This window comes from Notothenia coriiceps, unplaced genomic scaffold (assembly GCF_000735185.1).
Source record: "Notothenia coriiceps isolate Sejong01 unplaced genomic scaffold, NC01 NC01_scaffold00010113, whole genome shotgun sequence".
In the NCBI taxonomy this organism is placed as follows: Eukaryota; Metazoa; Chordata; class Actinopteri; order Perciformes; family Nototheniidae; genus Notothenia; species Notothenia coriiceps.
In genome coordinates this window covers 82,688-110,560 of record NW_011342814.1, presented here as the reverse complement: position 1 = coordinate 110,560, position 27,873 = coordinate 82,688, and the positions used below count along the sequence as shown (strand labels likewise).

The window sequence follows — 27,873 nt, the reverse complement described above, 5'->3', positions numbered from 1 at the left end:
AGTATGCAGTCGAGGCAGTGTTCAAAATACATAATTGATCATTTTTTGTTTTTAAAAGTTTAAAAATGTTTACTTATATTATTATTAAGACTATTGCCTCTTTTTTTTAACCTCCTGAATATGCTATCCTTGCATTTCACTGCACATACTAAAAAGGTATAAGCATGTGACAAATAAAATCTAATCTCCTTTTTTATGTTATTGCATTTTAACTGTGTTATGTTATTCATGTTATTTAAAAAAGAGCCATAAGCACATCAGATATTAGTGATACATTTGAACATAGTAAGCTTTTACTTAAACCCGAAGAAATTTCCTTTTTCAGCAGTCATGTTCTCCTAAAATATTTAAACTGTAAACAACATTTCAATTGAACTTAATTGGAAAAAAACTCAAAATAAATCACTGAATTTGACCATTAAAGGTAGGGTAGGTAATTTACTTCAGAAACCCTTTTTGTTATATTCCATGGAATGCTCTTAACATCCCGATAGCAATGAGTAAATTAAATGCTTTGACAATAGATATATACAAATATTTCATCTGTGGAAGCCGTGGCGCAGTAAAAAGCAAGTCCAATTATCTGACCCGGGCCTACCTGCCTGTCAGCCTTCCTTCTCGTGCACAAACTTACGAGATGTAAGTTGGAGGAGGGGCTTTGTAAGGAGATCCCCCGGAAAGGGAGGAACTTCGCCTCGAAGTCCCTCCCGTATTTTGGAAAAATGATGTATTGAAGTCAATGGCAAGAGAAAAGTTATCTTCCGATCCGGTTTGAATTGTGCCACGAATTACACATGATGTTTGTCAATTCAAAAGATAATTTAAGTAAAAAAAAAATGTTTTTGCCGTAAAACTCTGAAGTAAGACTTTTTTGTGTGAAACCGCTCAATGAACTACATCTCTGGTCTCCCAAAACAACACAAGATGGCCGTCACTACTGTCTTGCCAAACAAGGGATTGACTACCCTCACTATCACCGCAATGACACACGTCCTTTTTTAGCTGTTCTGTTGTCATTTCCTGCGATCTTCTTCCTGCAGTCAGTCAAAATGAATATTAATGTGGGGCGTTTCTTTGACTATTTATGGCAAATATGGGCGTTACGTGAAGCCCGCAAAAGCTGCGCCGCATTTCGAGTTAATTGTGATTTATAAATGGAAACCGGCGTAGAACGTGCCATACACAAGTCCTACGCCAGTGTTTTATGAATCGGAAAATGTCTGTGCGTATTTATTTGCTTTGTCCTACTTAAGCAACCTTCCCACGTGAATCCTATGCAAGGCTTTATAAATGAGGCCCCTGGTCCTTTCATCAGACGGGAAGCGAAAGAACGAGCAAGACCCATTGCTGATATGATTACAACCTGGTACAAAGCACACAGGCATCTTGTTAAAGATCATATCTTAGCTATCTCTTATATTTAGCAGAGGAAAACAATTATGACATCACTTACGCGACTCTGGGATTTGTAGTCTTTCAAGTTGAATTCCGAACCCAATAAAATACCCAATATTAACGGTGTGTGTGTCTGCCCAAGGACAATTTAAGGTAAAACCTAATAATAGAGGTGTCATACATAATAACCTAATAAAAGGAAATGTAACAACTACTACAGTGCAACAAAACAGGAAGATTAAATGTGGTCTCTTAAACATAAGATCTCTAGCATCTAAAGCAATATTGGTAAATTATTTAATATCAGATTATAATATTGATATATGCTGTCTCACTGAAACTTGGTTGAGACATGAAGAATATGTCAGCATAAATGAGGCCACTCCCCCCAGCCATATCAATACTCATATTGCCCGAGGCACGGGCCGAGGAGGTGGAGTTGCAGCAATCTTTGACTCAAGTTTACTTATCAATACTAAACAAAAACTAAATTATACCTCCTTTGAAAGCCTCGTTTTTAGTCTTACGCATCCGACCTGGAAAACTTTGCAGCCAATCTTATTTGTTACAGTGTACCGTGCACCAGGTCCTTATTCAGAATTCTTATGAGTTTCTATCAACTTTGGTACTTAAAACAGATAAAGTAATTATCGTAGGTGACTTTAATATTCATGTTGACGATGATAAAAATAGCCTTACTGTTGCATTTAACTCTATATTAGATTCTGTTGGTTTCTGTCAGAGTGTAAATAAACCAACCCACTGCTATAATCACACTCTCGACCTTGTTCTGACTTATGGTATTGAAATTGAGCAACTATTAGTCGAACCGCATAATCCTGCTTTATCCGACCATTTCTTAGTNTAACCTGGCAAGTACTGTCTAAGTTTATGGTTGCTGGTTAATTTAATGTTTTAGTGTCATCACTCCAGGTGTTGTAGTTTAGTGTTGTCATTAGAAAGACATTAAATACACTTTCATTTTACCAAGGGACGTTTCCTCTTCACCCTAGTTTTACCCTTTCGCGTCGTATAGTAACTTTTATAAAAATAAATAAATAGAATGAAAGTTTGACTTTTTAGTTTATGATATCTCCTAGTATGTATCTTCTAGTAGTAAAATATACTTCGTATGTATGTTTCGTACACCTTAAGTTTATGTACAAGTCGAAATGTACAGTTTTCCATTTCGACAGTTAGGAATGGATTGTACAACTCCGGAACCACACGAACGGGCACAGAATCCGAGTCACCTCGGGAAGTTAAAGTAGGAACGCAACGGTCAGTATGTGTGTGTGTGTGTGTTATACGAAGTTTAATTACATGTTACATTATAAATTTTCGGAGTTAATAATGTAAAGTAACGTCGTACTAGTATTACAAAGTGAGGTCAATGTATCGGTTTTCCTTTTTCCGAAGAGAAACAAGGAACTTTACGACGGTAGTACTGGTCGTCTCTAGAACGCAAACCTCCTAAGGAGGAGCTTAAGCTCACTCGCTGTAAGACTTAGAGAGAAGGAGGAAAACGCAGGCGGACTCACGAACTTCGACAAATCGGTATATTAGGACGATGAGTTACAGAGCTTTATTTTTATGCTTGAAAAACATCCCCTTTTTTTGTGTCGTTAATAATTGCGAAAATTGATTCGATTAGGCAATTTTCAAGTGTCGCCAAGAGAGAAGAACGAGCGACTATAAAGAGTGGGCTCTTATAACATGTCATTGTTGTTTTTAATATGACATTGTAAATGTCGTGATAAATGTCGATAGCAAAAAATTACGACATATGTAAAGGGCGGATTCCTATTATAAACGGTGTTACGTCGTCATGTATGCACATAAAATGACGATGTACAAAAAAAAAAAAAAAAAAAAAAAAAAGATGTTATTGAATAATGTCATAACGACTTTAATGTCATAACCAAAATTTCCACACATATGTAAGGGCGGTTCCTATTAAAGGGGAATTACGTCGTCGGGATACAACGTATCTCACGACTTCAGGAGGGGAAGGCCACCTTGAAGGTACCGGTGGAATTAGCTTTTTATTAAAATAACTTCGAGTTACCCTGCTCTTTCTAATAGAAAGCTAAGGCAAACTTAAACACTGCTGCGTTAATGTGTATACTACAAACAGTTAAATTTCATTAAAACGTCCAGTTTTTCACAGCGATTTGGACACCTTCAATGTTAAAGAAAACGGACACTTCACGCAGAAGTGTTACTTGATGTTGAGACCAGAACGTGTGTCGAGTGGCTTGGTTTGTGGGTTTTCTACCGGGCGACCGTGCAAACGCATGTAAAGTTGGAGAAAAGGAAAATCTTAACTCCGGCTTTCATAATGTTTCTCCGACTTTTAGTGAATGTTCAGACCCCGTACAACCTCTCGGACGGATGTAAAGCTTTTTCGCCGCTAATCGAGCCAGCATTCTCGGTCGTACGCCTGGCCGGAAATGTGCCGAAAGCCGGACTCATTTGTTGCTCACATTACACATTGCAAATTATTAGTCGATCGATTGGTTCGCGATGTGAGAAGCACAAAACAAAATCAAACTCTTGATCGTTCTCCATGATAATGACCGATACTATTGTTGGAACGCATGTTTCGTGTGTCCGAAGAAAAAATCATTCATTACATAAAAATCGATGACTCCCTTATGTAGTCAATACTGTCCGGTGAATGCGCTGAGACCCTAAACATCAGAAAGATCAACGCATAAAAAGTATCAGAATATAACGTGTCAAAAATCTGTTAGAAACTTAAAAAAACTGAGCTTTTACTAAAAAATTCTAACTGTTGTTCAAATTAAGTACCCGTGTTAATTTTGCCCTTTTCTACATTCAAGAGAGAGGTAACTGAAGTTAACATAATAAAAAAGCTTATTCCAGGGTCTACGCTTCATTCACCCCGCACTGAAGCGGTGAGATATCACGACGTTATGACATTACAAATGACATGTAACAAGTTCATTGTAATGTCATAACGAGACTATAATGTCATAGCAAAAATTAACGCATATGTAAAGGCGGATTCCTATTATAAGGGGTGTTACGTCCGTATACATGTCGTAGTGTGACATAATAGTTTAGTTTCATTTAATGACCACCCATTATGTCGTAAATGACGGATCTAATGTCTAAAAAAAATGTCACAAAAGAATTTGTCTTCTGTGCTAAGGACAAAAAATGCAATGAAGATGTCCGAACTTATCCGTATGTTGACTGACATAATTAGCCATTCATAAAGGGGGAAGTACATAAAGGTAAATAATTATTTTTATAAAAACTTCATTGTTGCAACTCTGTTTCGGGAATGTAAACGCCAAAATACTTAAAACCACTGTAAGGGGTCTAAACACTGGTGTAAAAGCCTTCACTCTAGTTTTGATTTAATGACGAATTAGTTACCCACAAAAATTTAAGACTACGGTAAAAACCTACTTGAGCCGTTGCTGGGCGATAAACCGATTATTGTTATCCAAGTCTAGCATTACTGACTAGTACTTGGTCGGTGGATGTTACCGAAGTTGCAAGATGTGACATCTAGGTACTCTACTTGAAGGATTATGTAAATTTGGGAAATAGGTTTCCTATTAATTCATCCATGGTTTTACCAAAATCCAGGAACAACTGTAGACATTATAACTACTTGTAACTTTGCATACGTACAATTATGGTAAGTGATTTAATGTCGAAATTAAATTGCGAACTTTTTGGGTCTCAATCGTCTATGTCTTGTTTTCTGATTTGCACCGCGTAAATTCCAATCAACATAAAAGTGGACACTTATTATGCCTGTACTCTGTTCCTGTGATTCGGTAGACAATCGGTGACAAGCAGGGTTGATCCCTTCTCCTTACGTGTGTGTGGTCATACATTAACCATTATTAATATTCGCAAATAAATTTTATCGACCCATTTGTTTTACCGGTCCGTACGTCGGACCTTGTTTTGTTTTCCCGGTTTTTCCCGTGTCCAACTGTTTATTGGTTTGGTTTTCCTCTGAGATTTCTTTTCTCAGATTTCTGTATGTCCTTTTATTTATGATTATATGATTTATTTCTTGCTTTGTTTTGTAGTGAAATTTTCACCATGTTTGATTGTGTATTAGCATATGTTTTTGTGTTGATTTGATGTCGTTGGCAGTGTCTTAGGATTTGATGAGATTTGTGTATTGATTCGATGAGATGGAGATTGATTCGATGAGATCTGTGATGATTAGTGGTTCAAATTGGTGCTCTTGTTTCTCGTTCATCGCTCTCCGTAAGACAGGTGTATGTCTCGGAGGTCTTACTACTAACAGGGGTTCGAAACATCATTAGAGGTCGTCCACACGCGGCCGACACGCGACGCTAACCCTCACGCAGCCCGGGCACACGAGCGTTAGAAGTCCCCGCCCTGTCCGCTACCGTTTCGGTTTACGGCCCTCCCGTTGGCGGTGTCGAGTAAATGTATCTTGTGTGTGTCGACTTTTGTGAGTCTGCTGGTCCTTCCTTCGTTCGGCATTGTGAGGGGGGGATATTCTGGTGTTTGGTGTCAAAACTCTTGGATTCGTGTGATTGCTTTGAAGGATATGTGTGTAAAGAGTGGTTTGAGTTAGACCTGTTTCGTAGCCGGTTGTGTAAGAGACTCGGGAAATTACTGCCCACAGATTCCAACATCAGGGCGTGGTTAGTCTCGGTAACGCTACTCTTGCGACTGACACGAACCTGTGCGACCCCGTCTTATCACTTTACCTAGCATTTACATTTTGTAAGTGTTTAACCGGTTTCCGACCAGGTTGTATTAGAACTTCACAACGTCTCGATTGTGGTTGGTGATCCCTAGGCTATTTATCGACTGCGAGAGACCAATGGCCTCTCAGCTTTTCAGCCCTCCGAACAGACTCGGTCGCACACACGCGACCAGAGTACTGAGGGAGTGCTCCCCTCGGTGTTAAAGATCGAAGAGGAGTCTGTGACGAAATAGCCTTCTGTGGTCATGTTTAGTGTTCTAGTCTGTTAACCCTGTAGGCTTTGTGAAAATGAGCTGGACACGTGCACATACCCACTAGTCCGGTTATTGGCAAACCGCCTGTAAAGACGGCGACAGAAATGCGAAGGCTCGACGCGTTAACCGCTTACTGTCAGTGTCCAAACACTGTCATTTTCGTGAGGGAGAGGAGAGACCAGAAACAAATGTATGGTGTGTAAGTTGTCAAGTCGTCCCTTACCACCCCGGAGGTGGTGCTGCCCTAGACAGTCATTTCCTGTCCCCTTTTGTGTCTAAATACGGAGTTGGTGGTATGAGTTAGCCGAATTATGTCGTCGTCGTCTCTCCATAAATGAAAAACGAGTAAATTCATTGTTGTGTACACGAGGTCCCGTTTGAAAAAAATTTGAGGAGGTTGTACTAGCGTTAAGGGGAAGTTCTTCTTATTAGACATTCGTAATGTACTTCGTTCAAGTGAATGGTTTTGTGTAAGGGAAAAAGGATCGCTTGAGAATGGCACGCAAAACTAGTCCTGAGAGGATATCAAGATTTGGAAACGGCCATTCGAAGTCCTTGATTAAACATGTGAGACCCTACCGTTGGAAATGACTCAGTAATGACGTCCGACAGGAGATTGCAACTCGTCGGTGTTGACGAAGGACTCGAAAAGGTATAGTAAACCGTGGAATGGTAGGTCCGGGGGTTGAAGTTGGCCGGTGGCGGTTGCGGTCTCGTTACGCGAGTTCCGTGGTTTTATCCGTGGTGGAGTCAGAGGTGTCTCTACAACCTCGTAGTATCCCATATATTAAGCAAGAATGTAGTGTTAAAGGATGTTACGGTCCACACTCGTTGGTGTGTTTCCCCAATCTGATATTTACGCGTGTTTCAGAAAGAATATTGGAAGTTCCGTCTCAGTTTTCGTAGCTACGCGCGTCAACCCTCAGATCGAGGTCGACTGCGTAGGTCTAGGCCTGGAAGGAATAGACGGAGTTAAAAGAAATGAGGTTGACTTTGACTATCATAAACTGTTGTATTTATATCTGTCATGAACTGTCCTATTTTACCATGTTTTTCATATTGAACTTAATATTGAAATGAAATCAATAAACATATATTTAAATGAATTGTATCCCAGTTTTGTTTATTGCAAATGAGACATGGATCTAAAATTGGTTAAAGAGAAAACTGCAGTAATATACTGTTTTGATGCATACACTACTGTAAAATTATACTGTATACAGAACAGTAATGTATTGTTATTTCACAATACCAGTATTGTATAATCACAGTAAAATATTTTTTTTGAGATTACAGCAACATAGACAATTACAGTAATATAAAAATACAGCACTGATTTTGATACTGTAAACAAAATACAAGATCGCTACTGTAAAGTAAAAATACAGTAACTTGTTGGCAACTTTGCTGCCAGTAATTTACTGTAAAATCCCCTGTATTTATTTTAACAGTGAACAAGTACCAACTTGCGACCATCGGGTACAGATGAAGCAGGTTCCATCAGGACAGAATCTTACTGGTTTCATATCATCTTCATGTGACTCAGTTTGACCAGGGCACTGTTTAATCAGACACAAGTGTTTTATAGGAGAGAGGGATAAAGCAATTAAAAACCAGCGGACGTTACATAAGCAGGAAGTGGAAAGAGAACATTGGAGAGCTAATTCGGAGTTATAGGCATGAAACAGGCGGAGGCGTAAACACAACGATATTATAAAGTGTGTCTTTCAAACAGGAAGTGACTGATAACCGCCCCCCCTGCCATTTCCTGTCAGTAATAATGAACGCACGTACTGCATGTACAAAGATAACATCGTTTATAGTGTCTGTTGTATTCTGAACCCAGTACAGCATTTATTCGTTTATTGTGTAGGCCTACCATTTATAAACTAAGTTTTATGAATCATATTTTCTCATGATCCCAAAGCAGGTGAAGATTCTGATGCATTTTGGATATCTGCTGTTGCTGCTTATTTGGCTCAACTGACCTAAAACCCCTGAGAGAATCATTCAGCGTCATGTTACTGGCTTCTTACCGTCTGACAAGAACCATATTTGTTTTAACCCCCTATTTGCTTTCAATTTAAGTTCTACCAAAGCATACGTAATGAGATTATTAAAACAATGGTGGTCATACATTTGTTATGAAACACATGTTTAGGGCAATTCTCACATTACTATTGCACATTAGCTCTATTATGCTTAGGCTTTTTACTCAGATTTTCTTTACAGGGAAACAAAATATGTTATTCCATAATTTTTAGATTTTTGTAAATTTTTGGTGTGTTGAATCACTAAGAGGAAGCTAAATATTAACCTACATTTCGTTAGGGGCCCTATTCTGCAAATGTTCAGGTTCATATGAGTATGTGTTCCCTCTACTGTGACATGTCTCCATGCTTTAATGTTCAAAAAGCTCTTTATTTTTCTCATACTGCAGCACCTCTTTTTACCCTCTGTCTGAAACCAGAGCCCAGTCTGCTCTGATTGGTTAGCTGACCGGCTCTGTTGTGATTGGTTAACCGCTTTGAGATGTCCCACCCCTTAGCCTATCACGTACAATGTGATGGAGCGCTAGCCAATAGAAGCCAGAGTGATACATAGTGATGTCACTGTGTTACAGAAGTAAACAAAGGAGTTCAAGGGGGGGACCTTTGCAGACCATTTACATGCACACAAACTTATAGAACGCACTACAGGAAAGGGAAACCCCCAACAAGCATAATAGGGTCTCTTTAAACATGTGACTTAACCAGACTGTACACATTTCAATTCATGTATGACAGCTGGAGCAAGCGAAAGCTGAAACTAATGTTAAGATTGTGTAGACAGTATTCATGTGATAAACTCCTGCGTAGGACCATGTTTAAAAAACAAAACACACATTTCATACATAGAGCATTTATTCCCAAAAATTAAATATGACAACCAAATAAAAAGGCTCAACTTAGGACCAGGATCAGATGAGTGTTAAGACAAAAAAAGGTCTTGACGTACAGTTTTAGTTCTAAAAGTGACACCATTTAGTAATCAGGCAAAAAAGAAAAAGAAGCACATTAATATACTGTGAAACCCAAACATTGTTTTGTTTATGAGTATGATATGCAGCCAACCGCAGAGGGTTCAAGATGTATTGTTGTGGGGAAACGGGCACTCGTGGAGAAATAACTCAACCCCAAGAACTAGCGCTATCTGTAAACAAAATTAATATTAGAAGATAAAAGACAATGATGCATACACTAATGGAGGCCACAGAAATGGATTGCACAGACGATTGCTTCATTATTGCCGTCCACTTAAGATGAACATGGGGGGGGTAATGGGTGTACAGGCAGTAAAGGGAGGCATCTTAGAAATAAATAAATAATGCTACATAAAGTCTCAACTGAGCTACTCGTTACCTACATGATTTGATTCTCTACTAATGTTTCGGGGTTGTGCTTGAGTGCCCACCCCCCACAGGCCTTTTGGTCCTGTCAGCTCCACACTGATCAGTTCTGCATATTGTCTGTTCTTGGCATATGTCCGAGGTATCCACAAACACAAAACAAACACAATCACGCCTTACAGTATCGTCATGTATCAATACTTATCAACGGGCTTCAGCGCCCTGTCTGAAAGTTAACATCTCTTTGATTTTTTTCAGCACCATCAGGAAAGGCACAGTCTGTTAACGTCGATCGGAGGATGAACCATCAACCCTCCTCCTCTCTTGAATATGAACTCAACTAAATTTGAAGCAGCACATGCATTGAGAAAATTATTAAAAGTGTAATGAGTTTTGGAGATGATATTAAAGGAGAGGGGGGATCTTTTGACAGGAGGGTTAATGGTTCCTCCCATCTCTTGACACGACAAGTCTCCACGCGGCAAACATCACACGAGTAAACCTATTGCATTATCAAATTTGGATAAAATACCACTATTATTAAACGCCATATCTCCGTACAGCCTCTGCGTCAAATAGGACTTGGTTAAAAAAAATAAGTGGTGTGTGCATTACATTAACATCTCTACATATAAATATATCTCAAGTCATACTTTTATTTTGAAGGACAAAAGGCTGTCCAGCTCTGCCGACGCCGAGCAGGAAAAGATTAATAAGGCTCCATATAGACTTTTTAAAAACAGGCAGAAGCTCGAGCGAACAATATTCAACATGCCCACGACTACATTTTCTTTCAAGTAAAATCAAATGCTGGTAATGTCTGACATTAAGAAACAGCTGCAACGTGACAACAAACACACAGCGGGACAAACGGTCGTGATATCTCAGAATTAAAAATGCTTAACCATAAAAACACATGCGTCTCTTTAAGTGCAGTAAAATACCATAATCCTCTTAATCTCTCCGTATTAATATATATGTATCTGATGAAATATTAAATAAATGTGTTTCTCTATAGCAGCTTTAGTTTGGTTGTGGTGACACGCGGCTAGCACAGTTAGCAGTACAGAGGTCATCAGCCAGGTGCTGCAAGGCCCCTCCTCAAGTCCTCCACCCCCTGACCAGGCACAATGGTTTGGTCCAAGAGATGAAACCTGAAGGCTTCCTCTGTTTCAACTGAACTGCAAGGCCATGACAGAAACACCCTCAGCCTGGGTATTAAAGAAAATCTGGCAACAGTGAGCGATTCAAGGCATTATTAAGGATGTCCAAATGTGTTCCTCACTGCATATATGACAGGACTTATTATTGTTTAGTAACTGGTCTTGAAATTGTTATTACTATTTTGCAACCATCGCCAACCGTTGTTTTTGATTTTGAGGAATTTGTCAAGCTGAATTGTCTAACTTTGTGAGAATTTGCCACTTTTTTTATTCGTATTTATGTTATTAAACGGTTTCTTTGGAGTTTAGACAGTCGGTCGGTCAAAACTATATATTTCCTTGGTATGTGGGAAATTACAACAGACATTTCTAACATTTTATGGACAAAACACTTAATTTAAGGTAAGAGTAGTCCTTAATGGCAGCCTTATTTAGAACCGTTAATACTCCTGAAACTGGCTCTGGAGATACCCAGCCCGGATTTCTTCTGAAAACAAACGCAACAAAAATGCAAAGGATGAAGAGAGTGAAATCTGAATATGTAATATTATTTTTCCACTGGCAGTGAGTCCCCTCAGATAACACAGGAGAGTCTCTGCCTTTCGACTGAAGGCCAGAGACGCAATAAATGAGATTATTATTTAGATTTTCTCATTTTTGATCTTAAAATTTAAAACTTGGTTCTTTTTCAGATCATGAAATAAGAAATTAGAGCTACAAGAAATGACTAAAAACTACACTTGGTAGCAACTTTTTTCGGCACACCTGTTCAATATAATCCAGCTCTGCCATCCATCTTTAGCAAGTTCATAATGTCCAGTTTTTATGATGGTGTTCATTATTAGTTAATGATGCTGTAAATCACCACCATCACTATGACCACAGTAATAAACGATACAAATTCGTAAGATCACCGTCAACCAAACCTGAACATTATAGCACCATAAACCACTTGTTGAGAAAACAATAGTGTTAGATTGTGTAAAATAATATGACAGGTGGACCGAAACAAACTGCCACCAAGTGAGTTCAGATTTGAAATATAGATTTGTTATTGTGATGAGGAAAAAACCTTCAAGGTCTACCTTGTGACCTTCATTATATTTAATGTGGTGGCAATTCAAAGGGCCATAATCTACACTAAGAATATTTAAAAGAGAATTGCATTAAAAACGATGATTATTGCGCATTTCCTTAAATGACTAGAACTTTGTGTCCTTTAAGAGCAACATAATCAGAGAAAACTGTTGTACTTGGTAACCGGTTGAAGCATTTTTTAAAATGATTTCCACAGAAGGAAATCAGCGTGTTGAGTGGACATGGAGGTAACCACCTTCTGATCACCAGAAAACGAAATATTAAAATGAATCACACAACCTTGTGGCTTGCGTTGAGGCGCACTAACCTACATAAGATCCTAACCCTTCCATCCGTCCACAGATCACTCTCTAACCGATTCAGGCACTTTGATAAATCTCTCTAACAGACCTCACGTCTGCAGCATCCGTCTCTACTTCAAATTTCAAATACATTCCTGAGTCCAAGCTCACTTGCCAAAACGAACTCGAAACAAACCGTTTTACCACGCCAACACACACACACTGTCTGCGCTAACACCTTATTGCACCAAAAAGAGTTCTCCACAACTAAATTGGTCTGTAAAAATGGGGAAAAGTCAAAAATGTGTGGTCGTCAGAAGTAATGAACATTCTGCTCTATTGCTGTAAATTTAACTTAAAACAGAAAAATGTGTATAAATAGCGAGGAATAAAAAACACACGGGAAAGGTTTGGTTCAACACGAGCAGAACTACGAAGGAGAGGAGTTTAAAACTGTCCATGGCCTTGTTTTCAAACAGTCGCGGTAAGGCATCCAGATACACAATGCCCCGTCGATGTGGCTTTGTTTAAAAATAAGAAATTCATTCAGCGTCTGAGTGCAGAGTTTCTTACTGTCAGAATGACTGTGAGGAACCGTTGGCTTAAAGGGAGACAGAAGAGTAACCGCTAAGGCAGCTTTGAGGAGAGACACGAAAAGAAGAAGAAAGGCCGAAGCTTTTGTGTTTACGAGCGTACTCTAACAATGGCAATCACACATTTGCTCGACAGAGAAATAACACGTATAGTTTTGTATCTAGACAAGCAAACAAACATGTAAAACCGTCACTAAATAAACCAGCGACGTTAGGCTCAACGTGAGGAACGAGTCACTGCTTCGGCCTCCACCCATGCACCATAAAATCATCAGTTTTTGGATTCCCTGCTGCTCCGCCTTTCTTGAACACATGAGAAATAAACTGCGGTCAAAAGTTGAAGGTGGAGAGTAAAAGAAGGAGAAAGAATCCATGGTGATGTCGAACAGAGGAGGAGGGAGAGGGACAGAGACTATTGGCTGGTTTCAGATTGCATAATGTGGCTGTAACTCCTCTCTGGCTTATTACATCCTTACTGCAGTCACAGCCGCCGCCATCCAGCTGCAGCAGCACGGAGGGTGGGGGGGGCGGCCGAGGAAAGGTGGAGGGAAGTGGAGGCTTCAGGCGAAATACATGGTGGTCAGTGTGTCGTGGTGGATCTGAACGGCCTTGGCCAGCGCCTGGGGGTCCCGGCCGTTACTCTGCCCCGAGACGTGGCTGCCCTCCGCACTGCAGGAGACCACAGGGAGACACGTGAGGAAATAAGGTTTAACTCTAAATACAATCATGCCACACAAAGAGTTCTTATAAAGCACACTTAATTCAAAGTCTTTAGAAAATATATGTGGAAATGATCATTTACTACAAATAGAGTATAATAATTTATTTGAACATATTCAAGTATATATATATATATACACACACATACACACACACCATAATAATTATTATATTAATGAAGATACATTTATTTACAATTATTAGATACAATTATTTTAATGATAATTTGTTCACTTTATTTTGTTAATTGTATTTATTTATTTAATTGTGTAAGTGTTCTTTCTGTGTCTTTTAACATTATTAGCCAACTTGCCATAGCTATGAACCCGGAAATGTTGAGGATCCCAAAGTTTTATGTTAGAAATGTACAGTAGGGGTCCCTAGCACGTAGAAACTGCCGGATGCTAACGTGCATATTAGGGGTGTAACGGTTCACAAACATTTCGGTTCGGTACCTACCTCGGTTTTTAGGTCACGGTTCGGTTCGGTATTTTTTCGGTACAGCAGAAAAAATTATCACAAAACATAAAATATATATATATATATTTTTATTATTATTATTAAACTGAATAATGTATTCACTCAAATAAATACAAAATATAATAAAATAAACATTAAGGTGCAGCATTTCGATGAACTGAAATAATCTGTATTTGAACTTTACTGTACTAGTACTCACAAAACATAAACTATTATTTTTGGGTTTTTAATTATTACTAAACTGTGAATATTCACTCAAATAAATACAAAATATAATAAAATAAACAGTAAGGTGAAGCATTTCGATTAACTGAAATAATCTGTATTTGAACTGTACTGTACTAGTACCTAAGCACCTAAGCAGCCAGTTTGACATTATGACTTGCTTGTCAGTGTTTCCCCCATTGTCTTGGAGTGGCGCTGCGCCCCACCAACGGAGCCCTGCGCCCCCCCTGAAATTCAAGGTGTTTAAAAAAANTCAGCTAGCTGACTGTTTTAAGTGAATAAAAAGGTAGTAAAGTGACACCAAACACAAAGCAGTCTAACAACTAACCCGTGGTGTTTAGCTAGTTAACAGGCACAACACTAGCATGCTAACACAGCGAGCTAACATGTAGATGTTTCCGTCTGGATTTGATTAATTGTGCAGTTTTTACATTAAAGCGGACATATTAAGCTTATTTGAGGTTGAAATGAGTGCTTCTACTGTGATATGTTTCCATGCTTTAATGTTGAAAAATTACTTTTTTTCTCATATTACCTGTGCTGCAGCACCTCTTTCTTTACTTTGTCATGTGCATGATCATATATTGTAACCTGTGTTTTGCTACATATGCTCTTTTATCTTACCAAAATAGTAATAAACTTGATTTGTACATAACTGATGTCTGTAAATATTAGAGTTGTCTTTCACACATCAATATGTAGCTTAACAGACATACAGTCATTTGAAACAGAGATATGATATTGGATGTTGTAACATTTAATTAACATAGAACTTAGAACCTATGTCTGAGGGATCGGGGAGAAGGAAAAACAGTTCCTTCCCCCAAAAGCACCTGGTAGTGGTTTGTTAAGGACATCGTTAAAAGGGTCAGACAATAAGACAGGACATTGGCCGGCCCAGGTGTAACCGGTTGTGTGTGAATGTTGTGGCACGTAAAAAGCCCTAACACTGTTGATTCGCGTACATCAAAGGGAGAACAATTCAAGCAAATAATAACCAATAGTGTCACCTACTTGTCCCATAGGCAACTATAGGCTTGTAAAAGTTTCATAGCGAAAATTAACCAAAGGAAATTGAACCTGCCCGAATGACCAAATAAAACATCGCAAAGTTGGATACTTGATTTTAAAAGCTTACAATCTGAGGCCATTTGGCATAGGGGAAATTAATCTGTCATAGCAACAATCATCCACCAACTGGTAAACAAATTTAAATGTATTTAAATACGAGGCTGTTGTGGTTCTCGAAAGATATATGTCCGATAGGACGCGACGTTGTGCAGATTGCGGTCCTGCCATGGCAAAAACGCGTTGGGTCATTGTTAATTTACAGAACTACCTTCAACTACAACCCCTAGTTAGTACCTTAAAACATTTTTTACGAAAGGGTGCCCATCAAGCGGAGGGATTTAACTTTAACGTGTACAACTAAACCAGGTTTTTGTGAAGGATATGTCTGTGTGTATAAACCAAAATAGGCATTCCGTCATAAAACACGAATTACCGGAAAACAGACGTGGGGTTGATGCGTGGACGTTCAAGATCCTCAGTCTTGATTGGGATGTTTTAGCCCCAAAGCAATTGTTGGGAATAAGTTGGTGTTATATGCGATATGAAATCGAAATGTTAAAATAAATATACTTTATTCCGATGTGCTTGCTTCTCTTTTTTTTTCTTTGGAATCATCACCTGTTTGCTTCGCATAAAGTATTAGACTCTGCCGTTGTTCTCTCTTAGTAGACGCCCTGATGGAGACTATCTGGACAAATAAGACCTGCCCGCCCCGAACATACTCGTGGATCATAAATATATCAGCATTAAACACTCTTGCCATTTATTCACACAATGCGTCTCCTCGCATATCAACAGCAATTCGGGCTGACCTTTATATGATCCATTGCGTAGATAGGCGTAATTTCAACCCATACGACGTGCCAGCGACAGACCGGGACTTGTATGTTTTAATTTACTTGAATAAGAATGTTAATAACCCCGAGTTTAGAAGATATTCAGGGTTTTGGGTGTGGGAGAACACATATATGGAAATCAGAATTTCAATATTACCGTTAAAGACGGTATACCTTTTCTGTCGCATCAAGATATAAATTGTAAATATTTAAAACAATACCTGTAAATTAAGTAAAACTTTGAAAATAACATTCAGATGTTATACATACTGTCCTACAAACCAATAATACAAATTTATGTATAATGGCATTGTATGCTGTTGTGTATTTATTTCACAAAATTAATAGGCAATATTAATGTTATGATATACTTTTTAAATTAACTAGACCACAGATTCTGATTCAATTATGTAATATAAACAACCCTTAATCAGACTCATTCTACACCAGAGTAACATTCAGGGGAAGGTATTGCAGTGCCAACAACTCAGGCCCGAAGATATTGAAGTTTAGTGCCTTGAAAGACTAAACACTTATCTGCCGAACCCTATAGTGTATTCATTCTTGTTATCTCTACTAGAGTTAATTAAGACTGTATATATGGCTATTTTGCACTCCTTTCATGTTTCGTATGCATACGTATCATATACACAAATACTAAAAAGTTATTCAATGAATGAAGCTGGTGCAGTCCCTACAAACGTCCAATTCTGCACTTCTTATACATCTAACCCCTACACTAAGAGTAAATACATAATACGTGCCAATATATTTTTGTCTGTTTGCCACATCCTCCTATTAGTATCCTGTGTAAATTCCGCACTAAAACAGTGTTTAATTGTAGAGATCCCTACAGCATCCTTCTTTGATTTTTCTATTCTTTCTATATTTCTATCATTTTCTAACTTTCCCCTAATATTCAATAGCGGGTGGCTTTTAAAACACTAGGGTGTCTTTCTATCTATCTAAGTGTGAAGATTATGGGGGTAAATAAAGCCTATCTACAAATATATATCATATAAAATTCAGCCGAATACGGATTTATACTGCAAGGAGACGTATTTTTGGAAAATAAGTGAAGAGTTGTTAATTGTTGATATATTATGGTCCACGCACGATTCAAATTCGGCGCAGTTCTCAGTTTGTCCAGGTTTCTCGCCAGGGCTCTATAATGAGAACTATGGCAGATGAAATTAATGCAGCCCGGACCATGCATTTTAAATGAATTGTAATGGACACTCTGTCGCAATGGAGAGTCAGGCCGACAGGACCTAGGAAGGCCGCGAGCCTGATGTCAAACACTGATGTTATTTAGAGTATCGCCCGGAGAATAACATCAAAGTCCCCAAGCGCAGAGGTTCGACTGCACGGAGAGTGCCACGTCAATTCTGAAGAACTTAGCCCCAGAACCCATCAAAAAAAAAAGAAAAAAAACCAAAGAATATTTACCTAGTTCAGAGCAAATCAACATGTGAATAACAAGAAATCATAACAACTCATCAGCTGATCACAGCAGGAACGGGAGACCAGAACAGCGGAGAGCACAGCAGCAATGGTTACAGGTGCTGTCTCCAGTCAGCACACAAGTTTGACTATAAAACTGGGGTCAAGTTATTGGACTTGCGGAAAATATTCCCCAACAGTGATGGAACTTCCCAAAGAAAAAAGCAAGCACACTCGAATAAGTATATTATTGCTTGGCCTTCCTGGTATTTCCACTGTCCCCCCATGTTCACAATACGTGTAACTGTCCCACGTTTGAAGGACGGAATCGGACATCTCACGTCTCTAGCCGCATGGTAAAAATCGTCAACACNAGTTTGAAATGAGTGCTTCTACTGTGACATGTTTCCATGCTTTAATGTTGAAAAATTACTTTTTTCCTCATATTACCTGTGCTGCAGCACCTCTTTTCTAAGAAAAGAGGTGCTGCAGCACAGGTAATATGAGGAAAAAAGTAATTTTTCAACATTAAAGCATGGAAACATGTCACAGTAGAAGCACTCATTTCAAACTCAAATAAGCTTAATATGTCAGCTTTAACGTAAAAACTGCACACTTAATCAAATCCAGACAGAAACATCTACATGTTAGCTAGCTGTGTCTGTTAGTTAGCTAAACACCACGGGTTAGTTGTTAGACTGCTTTGTGTCACTTTACTACCTTTTTATTCACTTAAAACAGTCAGCTAGCTGAAATCTGATTATTAAGTCAGAATGGCTGAAGGGAGCTGTGAAAATGAAGAACAGTAAAAAAGCAGATATATGGACACAATATGAACCTGAAAATAAGCATAATATGTCCGCTTTAACTATAGAACTGCATAAGGGCACCAAGTAACTTTCCACAAGTCAAGTCCCTTCTTCTGCGTCATCTTCATCATCTGAGCTGTTGTCACTTTGCCATTCTTTTTCTTCTTCCATGTCCTCGTCTTCAAACTTATTTAGGTCAAGAAAGACTAGAATGCAGTCAGCTCAAATAAAAACAAACAGATGGATAAAATCTTCTTTAAAGTGTGTTTGCCTTTGCTGGTTTGAAAAACATTGGCTTATGTATTTTAAAGTGAATAAATCCATGTGGTTCACTTACTTCCTGTCTGTGTGATCAATGAAACTGAGGCCATCAGTGTCTGGATCTTTGATACAGAGTCCTTGAGGTACGGACAGTGCTGCATCATCTCCTTCACAAGGATCTGCTTTTCTTCTGTCAGTCGTGACAGAAGCATTTTTTGGTCAAACAGCCCCTTCTTAGTGAGAATGTCCACACCGTCTGAGAATGAATATAAACATTTCACATTAATGAACACATTTTATTACTACAGTTTTGTAGATTAGAAGTAAAATCTTTATACAGCACCTCTGTTGGGTTCCTGCCAAGGCCAGATCATGCTCTCTGCAGATTTGGTTGAGAGTTTCTCCACAACCGTGTTGGTGTCAATAGGGTCACCATCAGGTTGCTGGTTGTACTTGTGGATGTCCTCTAGCAACCTTTTCTTTTCTTGGGCAACCTTTTGGACGATCTTTTGACGCCTTTTGTTACGATCTGTAATGAGAGTAAAACATAGATTACAAAAGAGCTGACGGGATTTAATCAACACAACCAATAAATGTCCCAAAATGCTTACCATTTTGTCTGTAAAGGTAGTGCTTTTTCTGGCAAATGCTCACAAAGAGTGCTTCTATTGAGATCTGCAAACAACCAGCATCTGCAGGACTGGCTGATGCACTTCCTAAATGAATAAGATAAAAAGAAGAAAACAAGTTTCAAACACAATCAAGGTCTGTTATTTGCACATCAGCACACTAACAGGCACACTAACAGGCACACTAAAGGACAAAGTTTAATTTGGACAGCATTATTTAGTTTTTATGAACCGACTCCATCTATGTATACGTCAAATCAGCATTGTTCTTACCTTTACTGGCCCACTGTTTGACATCATCAACCCACAGTTCTAGCATGTCATCAGAGCAATTCAACTGGTCCTGCATTTTCTTCAGGCTCTCAGTTACAGCCTCTGTCTTTTCTGCTGTCTGCAAAATAGCAAAACAGAATCATGCCATTTTATAAAATAATTCAATGAAAATAAACCAAAAGTATGCATTTTAAGGAGGAAATTAACACAATAACATATTTAATGAATTTCGTAGCTCTAGTCCTGCACCACTGCAATGTCTATATGGGGGTGTAATTTTTATATATATTGGGTGGACTTAAATATCAAATTTTACAGCTTAAAATAGTTATCTCCATTTCAATACACAAACATACTTTTTTGAATCTAGAGGACATGGCAATGTGGAGGCCATTCTCTTTGCGATGATTCCAGCCCATAGCATGGACTGTGAGCATGCCAGTTCTTGCTGTGAAGAAGAATACATCTCATTACAATGTTATAAAATATAAATGTGTACATTTACAGGAAGGCAGGGCCCAAACAAGTTCACAAACCTGACTTGGCCATGTATTTAGTTGTTAGGCCACATCTGGATAAGAAGCTGTTTACTTGTTCCACTTCTTCACCAAGAGTGGTGCCGGCACCCTCCTGGTTCCGTGCATTCCAAATAATCTAAAGCATGAGGTAATCAATGTTGATGCAAATCTCAAGGTCAACAACTCATAACTTAAAACATTCTCTTGGATCAGTTCAGACTCATGTGTAGTGGTCAGATTTACCATTAATTGTTGTTTAAGTAATTCAAATCCTCACCTCGCATTTGGTGTTGTGGGCTTTGGCATGCATCACAGACAAGCAATGTCTCATTTCCTTTAGGGGCTGAAGATGAGGCAAGGCTTCTGACACTTTGTCAAGATATGGTACATACCGACACGTCACGTCCATTGCCAAAAGTGAGGCACTCTGGAACTCTTTTTGGAGAAACATCGGATAAGATTTCTCCTCTATACATATTTAAAGCTTTTTAAAAATAAAATAAAAATAGTGAGTACAAAGCAGATTGAAGGTAAGGCTTCAGATTATCTACAAATATTTTAATTGAAAATGATCAAGACAACTACCAACCTTTGAGAAGAAATCCATGCCTACACACAGCAATTTCAACACCTTCTTCATCCAACTTGTTGGCTCGCTTAGAGGTCTCCCTTGCTGCTGTCCAGTGAGATTCCCCACACATTGCTTTTCCTGCAGTCTACCAAAGTAAATCGTTTTTAGAGAATCATTATCAGAAGTTATTTCAAAACACTGGATAGTGGGACCAACTGACGGTATTATCAAACATGTAAACTTTACACAGTGTGCTCGACTGCCAGATTCACCTGGATATGCAACTCCCTGGATAATAACAAACCTGTTTTTGGATAATTGGAAGGCTCCAAATGTGTAATATATTCTGGATTAGAATTTTGCTGTTTTTTCAATCCAGTTTTACAGCAATAATGTTTGTGACAGTTTGACCGCATTGCTAACCTCATCACCCTGTCATCTGGTCTCAACACTTCTATCCCATCTCCAAAAAAATATGAAGGCAACTGTGTTACTACTATTTTAACTTCTATTAGTTATTAAGAAAGGTGAGATACATTTTGCTCTGCTTAATTTAAAACTCACACTTTTGACAGCCCCTCGAACATCCTCCACAAAAGTGGAAACCTCAGAGTCTTGGGCTAAAAACACTCCGTCAAAGAAGCCTGGCTCTTCACTCCTATAAGAAAAGGAATTATAGATAACCACTCTAGTTACAAATTGAACATAGTAATAATAATAATAATTATATTTAAAGCACATCTTTCAAAACAAGGTTATAAAGTCTAACAGAAATATTTTAGATTCAACAGCTGTAGTTTTAACAGCTATATAACAGGAAAGAACTATAGCTACTAATTGCTCCTGTGGGGATTGTCCACGTACTGTCGCTTTGGATAAAAGCGTCTAACAAATGACATGTAATGTAAAAAATAAATAAAAATAGCAATCCCAATGTCAAATTAAAATACAAGGACTAAGGACAATTGCTGTGTCAATGTAAAAAACTTACTGGTTTGTTTTCTGGAACCTGTAAAGTTTCCTATTGCCATCTACTGAAACAGCCACCATTTCAGGGCTACAGGCTGGACAGACAAATGGCTCTTTACCCAGAAGTTTTATTCTCTTCAAATGTGCAGTACACATACTGCAGAAAGCTTCTCTGAAAAGCATCTGCATTCACCTTGCCAGTCTGAAATAAAAATACATTATATATGTTATCATATTTTGTATCATATCTCGCTCATCCATATTGGCCATAAATATATTTATTATGATAATACATGTATTTGTCTTTCAGCTTCACATTTGTACTTACTCTTCCAAACTGCTTTGTTCTCTGGTCCAACATTGCAGTAAAGGCTTGTCTAGACATTCCTGGAGCTGCCGTCTTCATAGCCTCAAAGGAATGGAACAGATCTTGGTGGAACAGGGTCTGTGCTTGCATGGTAGCTGGCCAGTATCCACTCCTAACCAAGTCATTGAATTCTGGACCCCATTTCTTAGTGCAATGTTTGCATGTTAGCTCTGGAACATTAAGATCGTAACGGCCTAAGAACACATAAAGAAAAAAACAATAACAATGAATTAGAGTAATGTATTAGTTAAAAAATACTTTAAAAAAAACAATTTCACCAAAACCTATCATTTATGCACACCAATATGATAGGTCTACATACAGAGACTGCAACATCGAAAACTTCACTAGAACATATCCTTGAAGGAAAGGATGTTGGAAGCAAACGGTCTGCAAGGTCAAAGTACAATCAGGAGGAGATTTAACAATGTTGTAAGCAAGCACTATGATAACAGAATGCAATTTGAGATTAAAATGAGTTTTTTTGTGAGGGGAAAAAAGGCTGATCAATTAAAAAAACGGGACACTAACCTTGTTTAGAAATGATGTATTTGCCATCCTGGAGTTTCACAGACTCTGTTGGAGGAATGTACTTTTAAAATCCATTACAGGTGGTTTGCCTACTGTGCAGAGTGTGTTTTGTATGAACCAAGATATCACACTCTGCACAAAACCACTCTGATGGCATACATTCCTCACAACGGATGACAGCTTCTTCCAGGAGACAGAGATTGCAGGTCATCTTGACGATATTCTTAGTTATTAATAAGTTGTCAATGTTCTGTGGCCTCGCCTGTTGCCACACTGTTGAAACTCTTTTTGCCTTTGAGTCCAAGATGACAATGGTGGCACATCGCCAACATCTTGCTCCTTAATGGTCTCAGAGTCCCGTAGAAGGTCTTCAAGTCTCTGCATATTAAAATCTTTAAATACAGAAATATAAATACATACCATGAGAAAAAGTAGCTTTTTTCTTACCAGGATCTTGGTAGCTTAGACATGGTGTTGTTATGGTGGAACTACTGCATGGAGGACTACCATCTGTTTGGGGGGGAAATTATTCAAACCCATTAAACAGATTATTTTAGCTAATTGACAGATTTAAAGAACTGTTACAAAACCACCAACCTTCAGCAAACATGAAAAATATCAAAGCTCAATGTATTTTTTTTTTCATTATCATGTCATTTACATCCGCTTATTGGTTTTAGTCCTTAGTCCTCTGACAAAATCGATGTGCAAATATATAGAAATATGAAGTATCAACAGCATTATTAAACCAGTGGCTACTTTAAATCACATATACTGACTTTGATTAAATTCATAAAATGTAGACTAACCATTAGAAGAACTTTTTTTCCTTCGTTTGCTGCTGGCCACACGTTGCCCATCTTGGTCTCTCTTCCACCAGGTCACTTTTGGACGTGGTTCGTCTTCTTTTTGCGTCTCCTTGTTGAGTCTCCTTGTTGAGTTTCTTTAGTGGACATGGAATGTAATGAAACACAGAGGGAGAACAAAATGGGCATTAACTAACTGGATTTAAATAATGACACTTTGGGTATAAAAAAACAAGAAACTTGCCTGTGTGTCCTCAACATATGCATCCCCAAGCAGAAAGAGCTTCTAGTTTGTTTGTTTTTTCAGTTTCTTTCGACATTGTGCTGAAACAAAAAAAGGTGTTAGTTAGATCATAGGTGTAGCTGTAATTTAAACTAGCCTAATATTAAGTGAATTCAAGTTTAGACCAACATCAGCATTATGAGGGAAAGGTATGATTAAAATGTTTTGGTATAGGGCATTGATGTTATTCTATTAGCAATGGAGGAACAAGAGTATGTAGATCTCCTTTGAAACCCCACCCCTGGTTTTAACAATAATTCAGTTATTATGAATTCCTAATGTATAACATATCATCTTCAGATGCATGTTTTTTGGTAACCTGTACCTGCTAATGCGTTTTTACTTTTGGCTAATGCACAGAATATACTGGATTATGTATCGGCTAGCGGCTAGTAATGTCTGTTTAAATATCAACGGGACAAATATCTGAGCAGATCTCAGATCGGCTCGAAGACTGAATTTAAGCTTTAAAACCCAAAATACTGTCAAAAAACTGAAGAAGCCCCATTATATTTACAACATGAGCAACTATGTTACTATCGATTGATTTTAAACTGCAACAGCTCCGTAAAACGACAGACGTTAGCTAAGGCTAACTCAATGATGCTAACTGAGCAGTTCACGGTTTAACTAGCAAATAATTCGCACGCGTAAGCTTGTATGTCGACACATGGTGCTGTGTAAAGTGATGCAAAAGCTGAAATCATTTAAAAAACACTGTAAATGTCTTTATTACATTACAGAAAACGGGTTTACCTCGAGGAACTTCGTGTCAAGGAGGGTTCAATGTCTTCTTCTTCTTATTATTCTTATTCTTATTCTTATTCTTCTTCTTCTTCTTTTAATGGCGAATCGCCTTCTCGAATTGGACTGCGCTGCGTCCAGTGGACCTTTAACGAAACGTGCTATGTGGGAAACACCATATCCCAGCATGCATTGCGGCTACAACATCCAAATCATCAAGCTTGAACCGGGCCTACGTCTGTTTCCGGTGACTTTATTTTGAAAATCAGTTCCTGACGGACGACTAAAAAGCCCAATATTATATAATTAAACGAATAAATAAAAACAAGGATAATAGTGTGTTATTGTTGAGTAAATAACAGTGTGTTATTTAGAAAATGATAACAAATTCGAAGGAAAAAAAGATGAAAAACAATACAGATTTCAGTATTTTGAGGCTCTGAGCCCCATTTATTTTCCTCACGGACGGCAAAAAAAGTCCGACATTATACTATTACAAATAAAATCAATAATCGTGGCTTGATATTGAGTAATAACATGTTTTTATGGACCACAAAGCTTCCGGTCTTCTCAGACACGACCGTATCCATTTGCGTCTCATATGCACGCAAAACTCGGACTGAGAACTCAATGGGAATAGTTGGCGTATGATAGGCACGCAAAATCGGACTTTAGCGTATCTATTGCACGCATTTTCCAATGTGTAAAGTCGTGTCATTTGTACGCAGACTGAAGAAAGTGGGTTGAATTATCACCAACTTAATGATACTGAGTTTGCTAACAGGCCTTTGACCTTCAATCTGCCAGCAAAATCCACACTGTCACATGATTTTTCCGCTTCCTCCATTAACGCTTGATTGGGGCCACAGAAAAGTCCTTGGCAGAAGGCTGTCAGCGCTGTAACATTCTTTAAATCATAGCAGAACGGCTCTCATCTTGGTGAAAGTCCAACATTTGTTCTGATACATGTAGAAAAACAAGATAATGCAATGATGACATAATTTGGTCCGATTTTCCCTTTAAATTGAACAAATCTTTTATGCTTGTCCGCTGCTATTTGTCTATCCTCAGGGGCTGAAGCTGCCATCTAGTCAATGTAATAGAACATCTTTACAGGCGTCCAAGAGGTGTGATCACACACAGCCACAAGCAACAGCCCAATTAAACTACATAGCTTGATAGGCTATTAGGTCTCCCCGTGAGAACATACATGAGCAACAACTCAATGAATCCACAGAGAATGGACACACAAACACACACAGTGTAGCGGCAGTCACCTTTAAAATCCTGGCTGGGATTGGATTAGTTATAATACAATCAAATCCCTCCCCTCACTAACCACACTGTAAAATGATATTTAATGGAGTTTACTGCAAGGGTGAACCAAACACGCGCGCTGCGCTAACAAACACACGTCATAGCATAGTGAGGAAAAAAGTGACATATGAAGGGATCTGATAAAACCTCTTTCTCACACCTTCACACATTTCCATCTCACAAGAGCTCCCATAGTGTGCTTGTGAATCCTATCATCACCTCAGCAATAATACACTACATGTCTCCATCTGTGGCCTTTGGACCATTACAGTCTGTGTGGGATTTAGCGTGGACATAGCTGGCTCTCTCTCTCTCTCTCACACACACACACACACACACACACACACACACACACACACACACACACACACACACACACACACACACACACACACACACACACACACACACACACACACACACACACACACACACACACACACACACACCTATAACAGCGTGATAACAGGCCTATGAATCACGTTGAATCCCATCAGCAGCCGAACAAAGCCGGGTGCATTCGGCGAGGATGCTGTAAAAGATGCAGAGGGTCAGCTCTCCATCAGCCGCGGCGCAGCACACACGTCGCCTGCAGCTCATTCCCCACGGCCCTATTCAAGGCTTAATAGCAAATTCACAAAGGATTCACAGCCACAGGTTCAGAGCGAGCCGTGGCCTTGAATATGGAGTAATCTCACTGTCTGCGCTGTGTCCTGCACAACCTAATGCTCCGAAAATAATGCCCACCTGAGCGGCTTAATGTGAATGTGAGCCTCTGAATGTGTGTGACCCTGCTTTGTACTATCCTTTTTTACTACTGTATATCACTCCTGTATGAGCCTTATGATTCATATAGAAGCCATATCTAGGAGTTACATCTCATGAAACTGCCTTCATCAGTTTCAAAAGAACACAGGATGAAGCTTGGTTCAAGCGATTACTGGTGGAAATGCTGCTGCAATGGGAGGGTGAGATGGGTGTTGCGGTTTACTCTTGTGCATGATTTCAGGACTCACTAAAGGTGTGACGGGCTTGTTAAGAAGTATGGGCTAGTGTTATTTCCTCCAACAATAAGTTGGTTTGGTTGCTTGTTTTTTTTGGCTGTTTGTTTGCTAAATTGCGGAAAACTACTGGCATACATTTTATTGGTGGATTAGGTTGTATAATCTGCCAAGGATGAATTTATTAGATTTTAGAGTGGATCCAATTTAATTAATCTATGTATTTCGGCATATATATTCGTATATATATAGGCTTTTGAAATGGTTTCAGTTTTACAATAGGCTCTGTAGTTTCATAAAATAAGCTGAACCATGTATCTTTAATTTAACGTTTTTCAAATAGAAGGACAAAGCACATTTGTAGAGGACTATTCTCTCTGGCGGATGAATCCACATTTGATGCTCCAGTAAGTATTTGTGGTTCTACACCGGTGTTTGTGTAAATGAGCCAGAATAAAATACAGAGTGTGTGTAATGAAGTTCTTGTTGATTAGCAAACGTACTGTGGACAACAATATGGGGTGTGTAGTCAGGACACGCTGTGCAGGGTTCTCCTAACAGTTAATTAATTAACTCAATATGGATAGATGCTCAGGCCCTCGGATAATACAGTAATGTTAAAATGTATGTGCAATTCGAAAGGAAAGAAACAAACATCAGCATTAAATTACTTAAAAACTTAAATTCTCCATCCTTAAATGTATGGTTACATATACACAGCTGTTAAACTATAACTTAACTGTATACAATTACTAATTACCATTTAAATAACAAACCCATTATTGTATTGTGGTCAAGGACGAACACAAGTACAAACTGAAACTTACCTGTAGCTGAACTGCAACCTGCTTTTCTATAAACCAACATACACAAATGCAAAGGGACGTGGCCTAGCAACGGATTTAATTGTCTCTGCTCATCTATGGCACAGAGGAATACGATTTTTCAGGCTTTGGATTATTGCCTGTGTGGCCTAGGTGTTCCACCTAAACCTGCCGGATGGCACTGCTAACTTGTGCACGAAATGTGGATAAATCCGCTGCTAGAAATAGTCCCCAACAAATACAATACTTCCTTCTTCTTGTGTAATAGAAGGGCTTCGAAAGCAGGAA

General features: G+C 38.7%; 1 protein-coding gene across 1 annotated transcript; it reads right to left on the bottom strand.

Annotated features, from left to right (window-relative positions):
• Positions 1-18,351: 18,351 nt before the first annotated feature.
• LOC104945888 (uncharacterized) lies at positions 18,352-22,169 on the bottom strand. The gene is made up of 11 exons (XM_010771616.1): positions 22,041-22,169; positions 21,832-21,914; positions 21,308-21,401; positions 20,762-20,888; positions 20,450-20,640; positions 20,191-20,308; positions 20,011-20,102; positions 19,655-19,772; positions 19,364-19,468; positions 19,096-19,281; positions 18,352-19,008 (listed from the first exon to the last, which is right to left on the bottom strand). Exons 1-11 carry the CDS (start codon positions 22,167-22,169, stop codon positions 18,821-18,823), a joined length of 1,431 nt encoding a protein of 476 aa, XP_010769918.1. The 3' UTR covers positions 18,352-18,820.
• Between the last annotated feature and the right edge of the window lie 5,704 nt (positions 22,170-27,873).

Coding starts and splice junctions, on each gene's coding strand:
- LOC104945888 (XM_010771616.1), bottom strand. CDS start 22,169: ATGCAAGCACAGACCCTGTTCCACCAAGATCTGTTCCATTCCTTTGAG. Junction 21,915..22,040: donor GAACAAAGCAGTTTGGAAGA/GTAAGTACAAAT, acceptor TTTTTATTTCAG/ACTGGCAAGGTGAATGCAGA. Junction 19,282..19,363: donor CTACCTTTACAGACAAAATG/GTAAGCATTTTG, acceptor CTCTCATTACAG/ATCGTAACAAAAGGCGTCAA.